This window comes from Sphaerodactylus townsendi, linkage group LG01 (genome assembly GCF_021028975.2).
Source record: "Sphaerodactylus townsendi isolate TG3544 linkage group LG01, MPM_Stown_v2.3, whole genome shotgun sequence".
In the NCBI taxonomy this organism is placed as follows: domain Eukaryota; kingdom Metazoa; phylum Chordata; class Lepidosauria; order Squamata; family Sphaerodactylidae; genus Sphaerodactylus; species Sphaerodactylus townsendi.
The window spans coordinates 146771555-146788172 of NC_059425.1; the positions used below are offsets into that span (position 1 = coordinate 146771555).

The 16618-nt window shown below is 40.5% G+C and overlaps 1 protein-coding gene across 1 annotated transcript; it reads left to right on the plus strand.

The window, feature by feature from the left end:
- Window positions 1-458: 458 nt before the first annotated feature.
- Window positions 459-14622, plus strand: LGSN (lengsin, lens protein with glutamine synthetase domain). Its single transcript, XM_048496498.1, has 4 exons — window positions 459-550; window positions 5083-6016; window positions 10273-10451; window positions 12337-14622. The coding sequence occupies exons 1-4, from the start codon at window positions 524-526 to the stop codon at window positions 13534-13536; spliced, it is 2340 nt and encodes a 779-aa protein (XP_048352455.1). The 5' UTR covers window positions 459-523; the 3' UTR covers window positions 13537-14622.
- Window positions 14623-16618: the final 1996 nt, after the last annotated feature.

Below are 16618 nucleotides of genomic sequence, written 5' to 3' on the forward strand. Positions count from 1 at the left end.
TTCAACAAGATTCTGAAACCTTTTCGTAATGTGGAGAACAAAACAATGGCCACCCAAACCGAGTGGTATTAACTAGCACTGCAAGCACCTGGGCAGATGAACCCGGTGCCCCACTCTCCTTGCTGAAGCTGGGTTCAACTATTTGGTTGTTGGAATGCTTGGCAGCAATCTCTTCCTTAAGCAATAAAATAGTATATTTCATTTTAAAACTCCAAAAATGCATTTCACGTTTTTTAAAAAAAAGTCTTTTATGCATAGTTGAATGAACCATGTAATGCTTTTGTTTCTAGGCAGCTGCTGAGCATATATTCATTTGTCAGTTGATTGTTCCAGCAAACCAAACTGGTTGTGATCCTTTTGGTTCACTTTTTCTAGTTCATCACCATCCTGACCCTTCTCGAAGAGAGACGTTCACTGAAATTCTAGGCTAATGTGTTTATTGTAGGAGAACCTATAAATAGTAGGTGCATTTTTCTTGCCTTTGGCTGTTTTGGAAAAGAGCTGGGGCCGAAATGTGTGGGAGATGGACACAGATCATCTCAGTCAGCAGGTAAAAGAATAGATTGCAACTGGTGTCCATGAGAAATCTACTGATACCATGCCTGTGCAGGCAGCTTAGAATAAGAGCGAGTACCAGCCAAAACAAAGTTGCTTTATGTCTTGGATTTGAAAGTGCTAGATAGGCAGGTTTGGGGTGTTTGATGTGCTAAGAGCTTAGCAAGCAGCGGCATTTTTCCTTTGAAGCTGAAAGCTTTGCTAAATCCCCCTGAGTCAGATGGTTGGCTGTGTTAAACTGGTAAATTAACTGTTCGGGTACAGAACAACACTGTGGTGGTTAGGAAAGAGAAATATGTCATTGCTGTAAAAATAACTGACAAATTAGACAGACAATCCAGCCTCCTCTTGATTTCAGTGGGAGAGAGCTGTGTGTGCTCTTAACGCTGAAAACAGTAACTCTTAAGAAAGACGGTTTGTGCCTATAAGCATGACATAGAGATATTACCAATTACAAACTCTACTTGGTGTTACAAATGACTTTGTATTTGAGTTGTCTTAACTACATCGTAAGTTACTAATATTTGTATGATGAATAATAAAGAACTAAATTGAACATGTTTCTGTGGTATAGCCTTTTTGATGTTATGTTATTGGAATCCCCAAAGTTAATTTTTTCATTAATTCAATAGAAAAACTGTCAGCTCAAATCCTCCAAGGCAGCTTACATGATCATTGTTAAAAGCACCAGTCAAAACCAAAAACATCCAACATGTAAAGCAATTACAAACATTGAACTTAAGACAGCCAACAATCTGCTAAAAAATATAAAACAGTAAAATGACAAATACTGAACTCAGTCAACAACAACAAAAATTAGGAGCCAGGCAAATGGGCCATTTTTAGTGCTATGAGAGAGGAGGAGGAGGAGGAGGAGGAGGAGGAGAGAGTTCCAAGGAGGAAATGCTACCACAGAAAGCACCCTGTTTCTGGTTCCCACTTACCTGACTTCAGAAGTTGTGGTTCTGCTGTAGATTTAAGTTGATGTACTCAGTCTTTAAGTACTGTAAGTTCCCTACTCTCAGATTATTTAATTTGAAAGGCAATGATTAGCACTTCAGATTGTGCACAGAAACAAACAGGCCATGCGGTGTAGTTTTTAAAAAGACTAGCAAGATGCATTCCCAGTTGTCTGTGCCAATCTGGAATTTGGCTGCTGCATTTCATGTTAAGTGAAGCTTTCACACAGTGTTCAGTATCTAAGATTGACTTTTTCTGCACAGGCCAAATGAAATGTTTTCAGGACAGAAAAAAGCGGATTTCTTTTCTCGGAAATGTTTTGAAAGTGGTCTATTTCAGCCCCAAACAGTTTTTTTTTAAAAAAACACACGCTAAAATAGCTATCTTTGTTTCTGGAATATTTTCAAAATGTTTACTGCTTGCTGTGCAGAGAGCACAAAATATTTATTTTCCCCGCTCTCACTTTTGTTTTCTCCACCACTCATGCCTGCCATTTTCTGCCACTTCAGGATTCTCCATGCTGTCTGCCATTTGCTGAATGTTTCCAACAGACATTTCCTCAGCTGGCATCGTGACCACTTGCTATTTCAATGATTTAAATACATGAATAAACTTAGTATTGTCTGCTGATTCAGGGACTGTGTAATTTTTCCTTTTTTTCTGTGAGCTATTTTAGAAGCTACAGAGACACAACATGAGAATCATCAATATGAGCAGATTTCGAGTCTCTGTATCTCCATAGCTTTGAAGACAGCTCACAAAAAAAGGAAAGAACATTGCCAGAACATTGTTGCCTGTGCTATGAAGACACCCCCCCCCTTGTTCTTTTAAAAATGTTTGCAAGCTGTTTTAAATGTTCTGTGTGGAAAAAGCCATTGATGGATTTCAGGTATACCATAGAATACTGTGGCTGTGATATTTGTATTCAGAATAATCTTGGTGAATAGGAATTCTTTCCATGCAAGTCAGCATGCACAGAGGAGAGCGATATTATGGGGTTTCTACTTTGACATCAAAGGAGTATGGATGGCGAGTGCTGCTAATTCTCTTCTGTGACTCCCAAACTGTGTAAGTACAACAAGTCTCACAATCAACAGAACCATCATGGCAGGCCCAGTGAGACTGTACTTAAAGGTCTTCTATATGACTCTGGTTCCCTTGCTTCCATGAGCCCACTAGAACTTACCAGCTATCAATACTGCTGAATTATTGTACCCCACCCTGTTTGTATTCTATATCCAAATCCAACTTCAACTAAAGAACAGCACTTTCCATCCCTAACATTTAGCCTAACTCAAAAGCCAGTTGTGCCAAAAGAATTTAATTCATTACAGAAACAGACTATTGTTTTTAAGCCTATATTGAAGGTGGAATTATCCACCTATAGTTCTATGTGCTGTAAATTCTCATTTCTTTTGTTGTATCACCCTTGGAGCATTGTGAAAACCTGCAAAATGCATTTGACTAGAGAAGATAGTGAGAAAAGGTATGGACATTGAGAATAACAATGGCTGCAGTACACCACATTCAGTCAGTCAGTCAGTCAGTCTTTATTTTGATACAACATCAGCTCCATATCACATTCAAGCCTGTGATAAAGAAACCTCTATAAACTGTCTCTAGTTCTAATTTAGCATTAATGGTTAAATCCAGAAAACTCCATTTTGAAATGACTGTTATGTCTTGATTTAGGACTTGAAGGACATTTTATGCTGCTGTGGCATTGAGAAAATCTTTGGCTCCTTCCGTACATGCAGAATAATGCCCTTTCAATGCACTTTGCAGCTGTGTGAAATAGCAAAATCCACTTGCAAACAATTGTGAACATGGATTGAAAGTGCATTATTCTGCATGTGCAGAAAGGCCCTTTGTGCCTTTTAAAGCATAGACTTTTTCAACCAAGAAAAAATGCTGACACACTTTATTGTAAAATGTAACGTTCAAGGCATGTCTTGCTTGTGAGAATCCAGAAACATACTTGATAATTCTTGCTATAGACAGAATGCTGGACTAACTGGATGTGATCCAGCAAATGTATTTGCTGCCTGCTTTGCTTCATCATTCTAACTGTGTTTAATTGAACACATCCCATAATTATGACTGCCTGTTCATATCTGGAACTTTGGTGCATAACTAAATTAGGTGTTGTGCACACAATTGTCCACACTCTCTCATACAAAATGTATGTTTCAGCCCCTTTGCCTGAATTGAACTGTACATCTATTGTTGATATGGTGACATCTAGGGCCCTTCCGCACATGCAGAATAACGCACTTTCAATCCACTTTCACAACTGTTTGCAAGTGGATTTTGCTATTCCGCACAATAAAATCCAGCTTCAAAGTGCACTGAAAGTGGATTGAAAGTGCATTATTCTGCATGTGCGGAAGGGGCTCTAGATTGTTCTTGTCCTCATGTCACTTTCAGGGTTCTTATTTGTGTCAGGGTTCATCACAGCACAGTCCCATTATGTTTTCAAGGACAGGTCTTGATGCAATATTCATTCACAATGTAACATTAATTGCTACTTCTTTGCTTTGAAGAATATGGTCCTTGTGAGTCACCCTGGCTGCCATTTTGGCAAAAGTGTTGGGTAAAAACTTCTCAAATGAAATAACCTTTTAAAAAATGAAATCAGAATAAATGAAAATGCTTCTGAGCAGGTACAGAGTGCATTTCCCCAGTACTCATAAACTGGAAACCCCCCTCCAACGTTAAGAATTTAATGGATGAATTCCAAGATCAGATGGTTTTTATTTTCAGACAGGTTTGAAGCCTGCCTGCCTGCCTCCCTCTCTCACACACACAAATTTGCATTGATCCAAATCGGTGTCCTGATCTAAAGGAGCAGGCACTAATGAGGTACACTGGAAGTGTTTCATAAAGATAAAAAGCTCACCTATCAGAGCTGCTATGTGAGGAAGGGGAAATGACTGTTTTGTCCAGCTGTTGGGTGGTGGGGAAAAATAGTGTATGCAATATCTATTTTGAATGAGAACAAATAAATATTATCTTAGTCCTGGGAAATTTAGGTTGCTGCTCATACAAAAGAGAAGGATACAATTCAGTGGTGAAATAACCTTCTGTGAAACTGACAGAAAGTTTTTTTCTTTCCCAGGAGCACTTATATGTTGAGCCACTTTAAAGAATGAAGGCCACTTGTTAGTCTGTTGAGTTGCCCTATCAATCCACTGAATGACTACATGTCCATCACTTCCCAGATTAAAAGGCTTGAGGAAGGAACAGAGATAAGGGGTTGCGATGTTATACCTTCATGGATTATATTAAACATTAAATGTAATGGAGGACTTTGAGTATTTTTTGTCTATGCCGTATCCTTTCTTTTCCTTTGTAAATTTGTATTATCAAATGTATTGATATAAATTAGATGCTTTGCTTTTGTACTACTGAGTCACTTCATTGGGCAAGCACAGAAATAATATATATATATATATTTAATATATTTATAAATATATATTTTATATATATATATATTTAAAGGTGGCAGCATTATGTGAATGTTTCATTTGACTAGTGCATGTTGTTGATATTTGCTGATGATTGCAGAAAACAGCTGGAAATGAAAATGAAGAAGTTGATGGCAACTGCCCGTGTGGATTAAGGAACAAAAGAGGAGTCAAGGGCAGCATAAAACAAACTCCATCAGCAGAATATGACAAAATGGACTCTTCTAATTCTGCCGATGCTTCTGATCTTCTGAGTCAAGAGAGAAAGCTTGTTTTCCATTGCATTGAAAAACCATCTGGCTCCCCACCAGGGCAGAAAGCAAGTGATACCCCTTCAACAGTCAAACAAGAAGGCCCAGCACAGAATGAAAAAGAAATGCCCAAATATGGAGAACTGTGTGAAAATTACCCAGAGAATCATGAGAGAATGGAAACTTCAAGCAAAGAGAATCAGACCTTGAGGACAGACTTAAACAGCAAGGAAGAGAAACTTGCGTGGGTTGATATATCAAGGAGTGGGGAGAATTCAGAGACAATGGCAAATGACCAGAAGGCACCTGATACAGCAGAGGGTGACTCGACATTCCACACAACCCAGAAGAAGAACAAACATGACAATTTAACAACTCTAGAAAGAGACAGTAAAGATTATCATGCCCCAGCTTCTGGAATTTCCAAAGAAACTTTGCAAGAGTTGAAAAACCTGTTGAGAGAGAGCCCGCTGCTTAGTACCAGGGCCAGGAACAGTGATACATTTTCCCATACACTTCTGCTGAGCACTAGCGATAAGCAAAGTAGACATGTTGAGACTATTCACCCTCATTTAAGAGGAGGTGATCAGAAAGTTCCTACCATACACAAGCATGTAGCAGGGCAACTAGGGAATCCACCACTGGTTCACAGCTCAGCAGGGCTGAATAAGCAGCAGTCCAAAAGTGATGATATGGAGCATCCTGTAGAAAAACAACAGACACCTTCCCAAAATGTGGGCAGTACGTCAGGAATTAAATTGGACCCTACTCCTGGTCGGCATGGTAAGGATGTTAAACTTAGACCTCAGTGTATGCTTGAAGTATGAAACCAGCTGGAAAGCAACATTTTTGTTTGTTTGTTACTATTACCGTATATACTCGAGTATAAGCCGGGGGGGGGGGGGGGCTTTTTCAGCATTAAAAATGTGCTGAAAAAGTACTGATTATTACTCTTGAGTTGCCTTTCTTCATGAGATGGATGGATGAATGCTAAAATGAAAGCCAGCATGGTATAGCAGTCAGGCTATAATGTGAGAACCAGTTTGAACCTCTACTCTACCATAGGAGCTCACTGGGTGACCTTGGGCCAGCCATTCTGTCTCTTAGCCTAACTTACCTAACAGAGTTGTTGTTGGGTAGATTAAATGGAAGAGACAAAACAGTGTAAGCAGTGGTGGGATTCAAATAATTTAACAACTGGTTGTTTACAAGCACTATTTTAACAACTGGTTCTGCCAAAGTGGTGCGAACCTGCTGAACCCCACCACTGAGTGTAAGCCACTTTTAGTTCCCACTGGGAAGAAAGTAAGGTCTAAATATTTATACTAAAAAAACAAATAAAAAAGTACACAGCAATAATCTAGACAATCAGTGAATAATACAGTCATATTCAACATACAGCAGAGGTAAAAACAGAAAGTGCATTGGATTTCTGGATGGGCTTTTGCATACCAAGCACAAAAATCTGATTCTTGCAAGCTAAAGTGGTCATTATGTACAGTCTACACGAGGGAACTGTGAGCTTAATGTGAGTAGCTCAGATTGCATGGGGAAAGCAGAATCAGAAAATATGGGATGATATGATGTTTTCCTTAATGGAACAATGAAACTACAATCTAGAATACTTCTGTGAACATGAAAGTCACATTACTTCCTTTTTTTCATCCTTTCATTGTGCTGTATGATAAGCACTGAGAATGGAGAGAAAGAACTGAGGTATGTATAGGTTTTTCATTCTGTTCTGTGATGACAGGAAGCAAGACATGTAGTCCATTCCCTGAAAACATGAATGCAAAACAGCTTTTGGGCTCAACATAAGAACATAAGAACATAAGAACAAGCCAGCTGGATCAGACCAAAGTCCATCTAGTCAAGCTCTCTGCTACTCGCAGTGGCCCACCAGGTGCCTTTGGGAGCTCACATGTAGGATGTGAACGCAATGGCCTTCTGCGGCTGTTGCTCCCAATCACCTGGTCTGTTAAGGCATTTGCAATCTCAGATCAAGGAGGATCAAGATTGGTAGCCATAAATCGACTTCTCCTCCATAAATCTGTCCAAGCCCCTTTTAAAGCTATCCAGGTAAGTGGCCATCACCATCTCCTGTGGCAGCATATTCCAAACACCAATCACACGTTGCGTGAAGACGTGTTTCCTTTTATTAGTCCTAATTCTTCCCCCCAGCATTTTCAATGAATGCCCCCTGGTTCTAGTATTGTGAGAAAGAGAGAAAAATTTCTCTCTGTCAACATTTTCTACCCCATGCATAATTTTGTAGACTTCAATCATATCCCCCCTCAGCCGCCTCCTCTCCAAACTAAAGAGTCCCAAACACTGCAGCCTCTCCTCATAGGGAAGGTGCTCCAGTCCATCAATCATCCTTGTTGCCCTTCTCTGCACTTTTTCTATCTCCTCAATATCCTTTTTGAGATGCGGCAACCAGAACTGGACACAGTACTCCAAGTGCGGTCGCACCACTGCTTTATATAAGGGCATGACAATCTTTGCAGTTTTATTCTCAATTCCTTTCCTAATTATCCCCAGCATAGAGTTTGCCTTTTTTACAGCTGCCATGCATTGAGTTGACATTCCCATGGAACTATCAACTAAGAACAAACAAAAACCAGGTAGTCAAGCCACAAAACCAGGTAGCCAAGCCACAGTTGAGTTCTGGTCAGATTGAATTTACAGTCATACCACTGCTGGTGAATGTGCTTTTAATAGTCTCAAAACACACCATTGCCTTTACAGAGCTTCAGATGTAATGCAACTTTGTCCGTTTTTGAATAATTTACAAATTATTTCAACAGCCTCCTACCCTGATGGGTTGAAATATGCTAAAGGTTGCTCTGAGAAAAGTTTGTTTTTGCTGAATCAGACAATGTTCCATGTCTGCAAACTGTGCACAAAATAATTTACTTATACTCACAGTCTTCAACTGATGGTGGACATTTTCTTGCACTTTATTAGAAGCAACAGCTTCTGAGATTTCTGATAAGTAACATGTGAAAGTTTTACAGCCACATGGCATAATAATGAGTGAAAACATGCACTGAAATATTAAACGGAACAGGAGCAGCTTGATAGTGTCATTGTTGCCCTCAAAATTCATTGTCAAAATCCATTGTTTAGTTTGTGAACTGGAAAAATGGATCAATAAGTCTTGAATGCAGTTCAAACTAAAAATTACTAAACTAAAAATTACTAAAAAGTTACTAAAATATGTTGTGTTGGATATCCTTCAGCTAGCATCTAATTTACCAGGGCCCAGGATAGTCTAATTTTGTTAGCTCTCTGAAGTTAAGCAGGATCAAGCCTGGTTAGAATTGTGATGGGAGACCTCCAAGAACTACCAGGCTTTCTATGCAGACAAAGGCCATGGCAAATCAATCAACTTCTTAGTCTCTTCCCTTGAAAACCTTCCAGGGCTGATTTTTCAGGGTAAAATTTCCCTGTTGTTAGCAAAGCAAATACTCTGGTGCAGCCGGGAGTTCTTCATGGCTCCTGGTGCTGCAACGTGTTTGCCACATTGTTGTCCCAGCACTGCCCCGCAGCATTGGCTTTGCTCCGTGAATTTTAAAAAGTGCCAAATTTGAGGTTCTTTTGAAATGCCCCTTTGTTGCTCCGGTGGCTTCCGCTACCGTGAGAAACTCCATGGCAGCAGAACCAGGGCCATTTTTCCCGCCTCGCTGCTCTGGCCTGCCCCACCAATGAACAGGCACTGAAAATTGGCGCCTTCCCCCCTCCCCCGCTTGTAGTGAAAAAAAACCACGATGGGAGAACCTTGGTTTTTAGACAGAAAACCGGCATGTGCAGGTGCCGCGAACAGGAGGGCAGTGATTCTCTCAGACGTGCAAGGATTTTAGACAGAGGTGGAGGGCACAGGATCACTAGGCTAAACAAACTTTATTCATCTGCTTTTGACAGTGAAATAGCAAAACAGATGAGCTGCAAACAGAGGAGACCTTCATGGGAAATCTCCACGGCGAATCTCCTGTAACTCACAATATTGCTGGCGCAAGCAGCGGGAACAAAAGTAATAGGTTTGGGCAGGAGAAATAAAACATTTCCTGGCCGCTTATGTTTGCTCAGCAGACAGAAATTGTCCTCCACCTAGGTTGGGGGGAAAAGATAATTTAGCAATTTTTGAAAAACCTGAGAGAAGTATGATGAGCTGAATTCATTTTGGGGCAGAGATCTGTGTGAAGTTCTTCCCCAAAACACTATCTATAATGTTCCAAAGACGTTATATTTGTGCCATGCGGAATCCACCTATGTGAAAGGAAAGAAAAGATAGGCATTCTAGCTATCTGTCTGAATCTAGGCTTGAGAGAAGTTCAGAGAATGCATGTTGCTCTCTTAGAGACTGGATAGAAAAAGCAAATACAAACAGAAGGAAGTCAATTCTGGAGTTGAGCAATCTGAGATCAAAGAAATAGCAGCAAACGTACAAGGATTTACAAGGATCTGACTCATCACCCTATAGAATCCCGCAAGCCCAGATAAATAGTCCGGCCTTCATCAAAGCCACCAGCATGGCCAATTGGCCATGCTGACAGAGGCTGATGGGAATTGTAGTTCCTGAACATCTGGAGAGCCGCAGGTTCCCTACCCCTGCTCTAGTGTCATCTCTACTGTACTGGTATACTCAGTGTAAAAAATTTATATATATATAAAAGCAAAGTAGACATGTTTATATATATACCACCCTCCCCGAAGGCTCAGGGCGGTGTCCATCAACGATAAAACAATTTAAAACATCATAATACATAATTTACATAAAATAATACATAAAATACTAAAACTAAAGATGGTTTCAACCCCTCCCTCCCCCTGTCTTTCACATCCAATGCTTAGAAGAGTATAATTCCTGCATAGAATTGAACAGTCAGTCTACAATCTGTCACAGACTTAAGTGTACTGACAACCATGGAGAACAATGTGGTTCAGCACACCTAGCTCTGTACTGAATTTGTACAAGGTGATGGCCAGTGTGTAACCCTGACTTATTGTGACCAAAGATGTTCTCTTTTTTTATAAAGAGCAAAGAAGAAATGCAGATATAAAGGGCCCTAGAATGCACATCCCTCATCACTTAGCCTCTGAGATTGAAGACATTATTGAACAGATGGCCAAAGACAACATACATTTTGTCCGATTTGAAGCGACGGATCTTCATGGGGTTTCAAGATCAAAGAGCATCTCTTCTCGCTTTTTTCGGGTATGTTTCATGTTCATATTGTGAGTCCTCTGTATTGCCTCATTGTTCAGAGGCAATTTGCTGCCACATAAGCTTTCATCATGTACAAAGCTGTTTAAGTTTACAACAACTATTTCCCTTCGCGTTCGTCAGTACTCCTCAATAATGCTGGCTTCTTTCAGCATCCCAAAGCAGCCATTCCTCTGCCCTGAAGAATGCAAATCTAATTAAGGCACGCAGTCTGGGTTCTTTAGACATTCAGTAATAACCCTCCTCAGGTTTATCTTTACACATTTACTACGCTGGCAAAGGTTCTGCTTTAACAAGTGTCAGCAAATTGCAAGAGCAAGCAACAAAAGACGCTGGAAGCATGCACATAGTTTTAGCTAAGAATTCATTTTCTCAAAGATTAAGCCGATTCTGTTGGGATGCATGGTGGCTTGAGAGTATGATTGCTTGTGATCAAACAAATATGAATTACACTAATTGCTAGCAATGTCAGAGAATCTGAGTCATATAAGCTCTTGGGAATGGCAGGCTTTTTTGACTTGTTATTTCTGTAATCCTCAGCTTGGACGGGTTATGTTGTACTTTAATTTCAATTTTGCTGAGAATCATGAATTTTTTACCTGGAAATCTAGCAGCATTTTGCTTTCATTTGCTTCCATTCCTTTAATGCAAAACAGAAAAAAAGAAAAAAAAGAAGCTGTTAACTGTGTATTTCTTTTTCATAAACTTGCCTATGCAAGGAAAAATCCTTCTTTCTAGATAAAACGCCTTTTTCCTGGTGCTCCATGGTGAAGGACATGCAGCTGCCTGTATGTAACTGTCACCCTTAGAATGTTCGTGCAGCTTAGAATGTTCGCTCAGATGGCCAGATATGAGCAGTGAAAACAGTACATAGGCAATAACTCGAGTGGAAGTGAAATACATACATATACATACACACGCGGGAGAGGGAAGGGAGGGAGGGGGAGGCGTGGCATGCAAGGAATAGAAGTGAGGCAGGGGAAAGAGTGAGGGGTGGCATGCAAGGGAGGGGAGGGAGGGGGCCCAGCATCTGGATATGACCCACCCACCCTAGCGGAGGGAGAGGGAAGGGTCAGCATATGTTCCTTTCCCATTTCACCACAATAACCCACAGCAACGCGTGGCTGGGTACCGCTAGTTATACAATAAAAAAACTCTAGCCATTTGTGAAAGCTCAGTACAGTACAAAATAGAGTGCATGGAAAATAAATAAGAACTGACAAACAGGAATAGTGGGGATGGGGGAGACTTCAAAACCCAAAACAGGTCTTCCTCTATTCTTTTGCTGGCAGACCCCTTACGCCACTCTAGGATATACTTCAGCTTGCCTTCTGGCATGCCCAGCCCTTAAATACCTGCAAAAATCAGAGGTGAAACAGTCTCAGAGAGATGTTATTCAGCCGTTGGTAGCCAGGAAGCCAGGAGAATCTTCCCCAGTTCTCACCCTTACACTGTGACTAGATGCTATGGCATGGGTGTATGCTTTGGGCACACGTAGTTTAAAACAACTCTTTGAATTGGGTTACAGAGCCTTGAAAGACTGAAGTGCTCAAAAAACTAAATTGAATTTCAAAAAAACCACGCAACCAGTGTTCAGAGAAGCTTTCTGACTCCATTCCAAATGGCCACCTCTAGTATATGGCTGTTAAAAGAAAAGATGCTACAAGGCTTACTTGATACATGCAAAGGCTTAGTCATGCCTAACAGAAATGTGGCCTGTGTGTTTCCTTATTAGGATCAATTGTTGCTGTCTCAGCTTTGTAATCTTAGAATTTGAACCCTTACACATACCGGAATATGGTAAATTATAATAATGACTGACAAATTAAAATCACAAAAGAACAACATAAAATTATATATTCTTCTTGATGTTTAGGAGAAAGCAATCCATGGTGTAACCATGCCCAGAGGTTATCTTGAACTGACTCTGCATCCAAAGGATATGGAAATAAATCAAATAAGTGCCAGCAATTTCAACTGTGATATAGTCCTGAGTCCTGATTTAACAACTTTCCGAGTTTTACCATGGACTGAACAAACTGCAAGAGTGATATGCGATTCCTTCACTGTAACAGGCAACCCGCTAATGACTTCACCCAGGCACCTTGCCAGACAACAGTTAAACCAGCTTCAGGATAGTGGTTTTGCTCTGTTTTCTGCCTTTACCTATGAGTTCTGTATTTACGGGATTGCTGAAATTGTGAATTCAAAGACAATCTCTTTTCCTGCTGCAACCTTATTGAATAATCAGGACCAGTCTTTCATTCAGGAACTCATTGATGGGATGTATCATGCCGGGGCAAACATTGAGAGTTTCTCATCTTCCTCAGGTCCTGGACAAATGGAGATTTCTTTGCACCCTGAGTTTGGCATACGTGCTGCTGATAGTGCCTTCATCTTCAGAACAGGCATTAAAGAAGTGGCCAAAAAGTACAACTATATTGCCAGCTTTTTCACTGAGAATGGATTTTGCAACTCAGGTGTTTTGTCGCACAGTCTTTGGGATAGCAATGGGCAAAACAACCTGTTTTCTTTTGGTCCGGGAGGTCCCGAGTTCACTGACAAAGGGAAGAATTGGCTTGCAGGACTCCTGCAGCACTCTGCAGCTCTCAGCTGTTTGATGGCTCCAACCATTGGCTGCCGTAAACGGTACAGCATTTACAGTAAGGAGTCAAAGGATACTGTGACAGCCAGTTATGGTTGTAATGACAATAGTTGTGTGTTTAATGTCAAAAGTCATGGTGAAAAAAGAACTCAGATAGAAAACAAGTTAGGCTCTGCTATAGCAAATCCTTACTTGGTGCTGGCTGCCACAATTGCTGCTGGTCTAGATGGAGTAAGGAGAGGGCTGAACTTCCATGAAGGATCAGAGGAGATCTCTGATCTTGCTCAAATCAAACCTGCTACAATCCCACTGAATCTGGAAGATGCTCTTGTAGCATTTCAGGAAGATGAATGTATCAGGGAAGCACTAGGTGACACCTTTGTTCGATATTTTGTTGCCATGAAACGGTATGAATTGGAAACAGAAGAAATGGATATTGAAAGGAATAGAATTTTAGAATATTTTATCTAGTAGGAATATTTTCAACTTGGTAAAAACCTGTGTTTCTTTAGCATTGCAGTGATTGTGAGAGCTTTCATTTTCTGTTATTGTATTTCATAATCAAACAACGTATGATGGTGAATAGATCTCCTACATATATTGAAAGTACTTTGGGAGGTTTTCATTCATAATGGGACATAGGCTTGAGGTGGTGGTAGTGGAAGAGGCATTTTTATTGTAACATTTTCCTAATACAAATTACCTCCCTCAATCTGGGGGATGATAATTTGTCATAGTTGGCAAATGAACAGGGATCCACATAATGCCTACTCATTTCTTCCAAGGGCAATTAGTAGCTGGGTCTGGGTGAGAAAGAGATACATCTGGAAAATGGAACAGGAGGGGAGAGCATTACCTCTAAGCCAAAATGATGTTGCTGTTTTTGCTACTCAATACAAGGGAGATCCATTCATGGATCTCCTAACATCACATCTAGTTTGGCCTGCGTTCATCATCAGTGGAATCCCCACCGTCAATTAATGCATGATACTCATGTGAAATATCCAGATTTCAGCAAGAACTCCCCACCGCTCAACCACCAAACATGGATTCATTCCGGTTCTGGTGCTCCAGCTCCCCCTTATAACGTGTTTTCTAAGAACCTGCATGGAAGTGTACCTTTAAAAAAAACACATGCTGAACCCAGATCAGTGGGGAGGTTCGGGGGTTGAATCTAGATTAATTTCCCCACCATAGGGAGTGATGTGGAGCCTTCCAACCAATCAGAGTGCGGTAGGCTGTGCGCAAAGCGCACACAGCCCTTTATTTGTTTCACGCCGACGGAGGCCACATTGAAATGTGGCTGCATGGAATGTGATTTCTGTGCCAACTGTAAACTAAAATTAGACTTTTCTGCCAGTGCAGCTGCGTGGGTAAAGAGTGCCAAAGCCGCGCATAAATATAGCTTAGTGCGAAAAACAGCTACCGTCCTATCTACAATGCGCATGGTGACACAGCTGCGCAAAAAAAGTTTAAAAAACATTTCCTGCCCCAACGCAGCGCAACAGCCAATCAGGACGAGGAAGAAAGGGCCGTTGAGCAGATCGCTCGTTCAATCACGCGATCGTGGGGAGTGCTGCACTGTTTGAAAGTGTGATAGACATCAATGTCCTGATCACACACATGCTGCAGTGGGGAGGGTGAAACCGCGATGAAAAGGTGTCGTTTCTTTTGAAACCTGGTTGTATCTCGATTTAATTTCTCAGTGGGGAAATAGCCATTCTGTTCCCCAAAGGCCCACACCCCGGCAACTGATTGTATTCCAGCACTGCTCTGTGGCAACCCCAACTTCTGTGTTTTGTCTCCACGGAGCTGAGGGTCAACCAGCCGCCAGTGCCTTTGCCCTCTCCACCAGCAGGGGTGCCCCTTGTGCCAACAGAGTGTCGAACACGTTGGTGCCATCCTCTGCTGATGCCACAGTCCATCCCCCACCCCTCGCAGCTGAATTTGGCTGTAAACCAAACATGATGGCCACTATTTTTGTGATATCAGTCAAGAAGCAAAAATAAGTTGTATAGAGCCGCTGCTAGGCAATAATACATGGTGGGCTACATTTGACTGGATGGGTCACAAATTGTCCTGACTTGATTTAAATCAATAGGACTTTGTTTAAGGAACTGTGTTCAAAATTATGAAGCCTTACTAAGCAGTACTGAGGATTTTCTAAAGGTAATATTGAGCATTCTATATAAGTATAATGTAGAAGATACAGAACTTTCTCTTAATGCAGGAATTAATCTTTCATTTATAAGTTTTAAAAGTTATGCTGTTCATAGGCAATTATCATAATCAAAAATAAAATTATATATTTATGGAAGAAACACTGATTTGATCGCTGACCCATAGTGAAGTAATAAAGACATGCAGTTGTTTTCCTTGCTTTATATACTATATAGCAGTGGTGGCGAACCTGTGGCACTCCAGATGTTATGGACTACAATTCCCATCAGCCCCTGCCATGCTGGTTGGGAATTGTAGTCCATAACATCTGGAGTGCCAAAGGTTCGCCACCACAGCTATATAGCATCTCTCAGTTTGCTCGTGTCGCTTTACAAAAAGTTGATGTGTGATGCTACTGAGTTTTAAACTGAAAGATATAAACATTTAATTATGTTCAACTGCTTTACATTTAAAATTTGAAGCTGGTCTGCTACATTTCTTAAGTGGTCATTGGAGATATTCTAGAGGATGAGATACACTACTTTTTGTTACTGAAGTTCCAGACAACTCATTGGAAGGCACATCTGAACTGTGCAGCCCCCCACCCCTTTTTTTCCATAACAGTTGGCCAACCTAACCTGATTTAGATACTTTATATGTGATCTCGGCTCTTTGTTAGTGTGTCTCATTAGTTGCAGCAAAGCACTTCTCTCATTTCACTTGCCAGTGGCACATCTTTCCCTTGAACTTGGGGTAAAATAAAGTTATTTAATGATAGTACTCTAACAGAGAAATCTGTAGAGGAATCCACTCAGCAAAGCCGATTGTGTCATTAGACTGTTGGAAATGCTGATGAATGTCATGATATTACACCCCTGTAGCTTACATCTGCAGTATTTTGGCCACAATTTAAGAGAGCCATGCTGATTTCTTTAGTTACATAATGTGGCATAAATTAGGTAGCACAAAATGAGGAAATTTCTAAGACAGTGGCTCCTGTGAACTCAAAATTATATTGCTTTCTAGCTACAAGAGAAGAGAAATAAGAGGAGCAGACTGAAGCAGAAATTCTTATTTAGAAAGCCACAGGGGCCATTTTAATGTGTCTTTCTTCAATATAGTCTCAACCAATCATACTGTGAAAGGGAGTCAATGCAAGAATGTAAGAATTTACATTTACATCAAAAGGATTCAAGAGATTCATGTTTTCAGAAATCCATATTACTTTTATTGAAGATAACTGGAGTTCTTGAAATACTCCTTTCAACAATATCTGGATAGATAAGGAGGTTATAGATACAAGTTATTAAAAAACAAGAAGCTACAAAGTAAAGTGATGTCTTTTGAATTGTTAGCATTTTGATTATTCTTTTGGATCAATACATTTCATGAA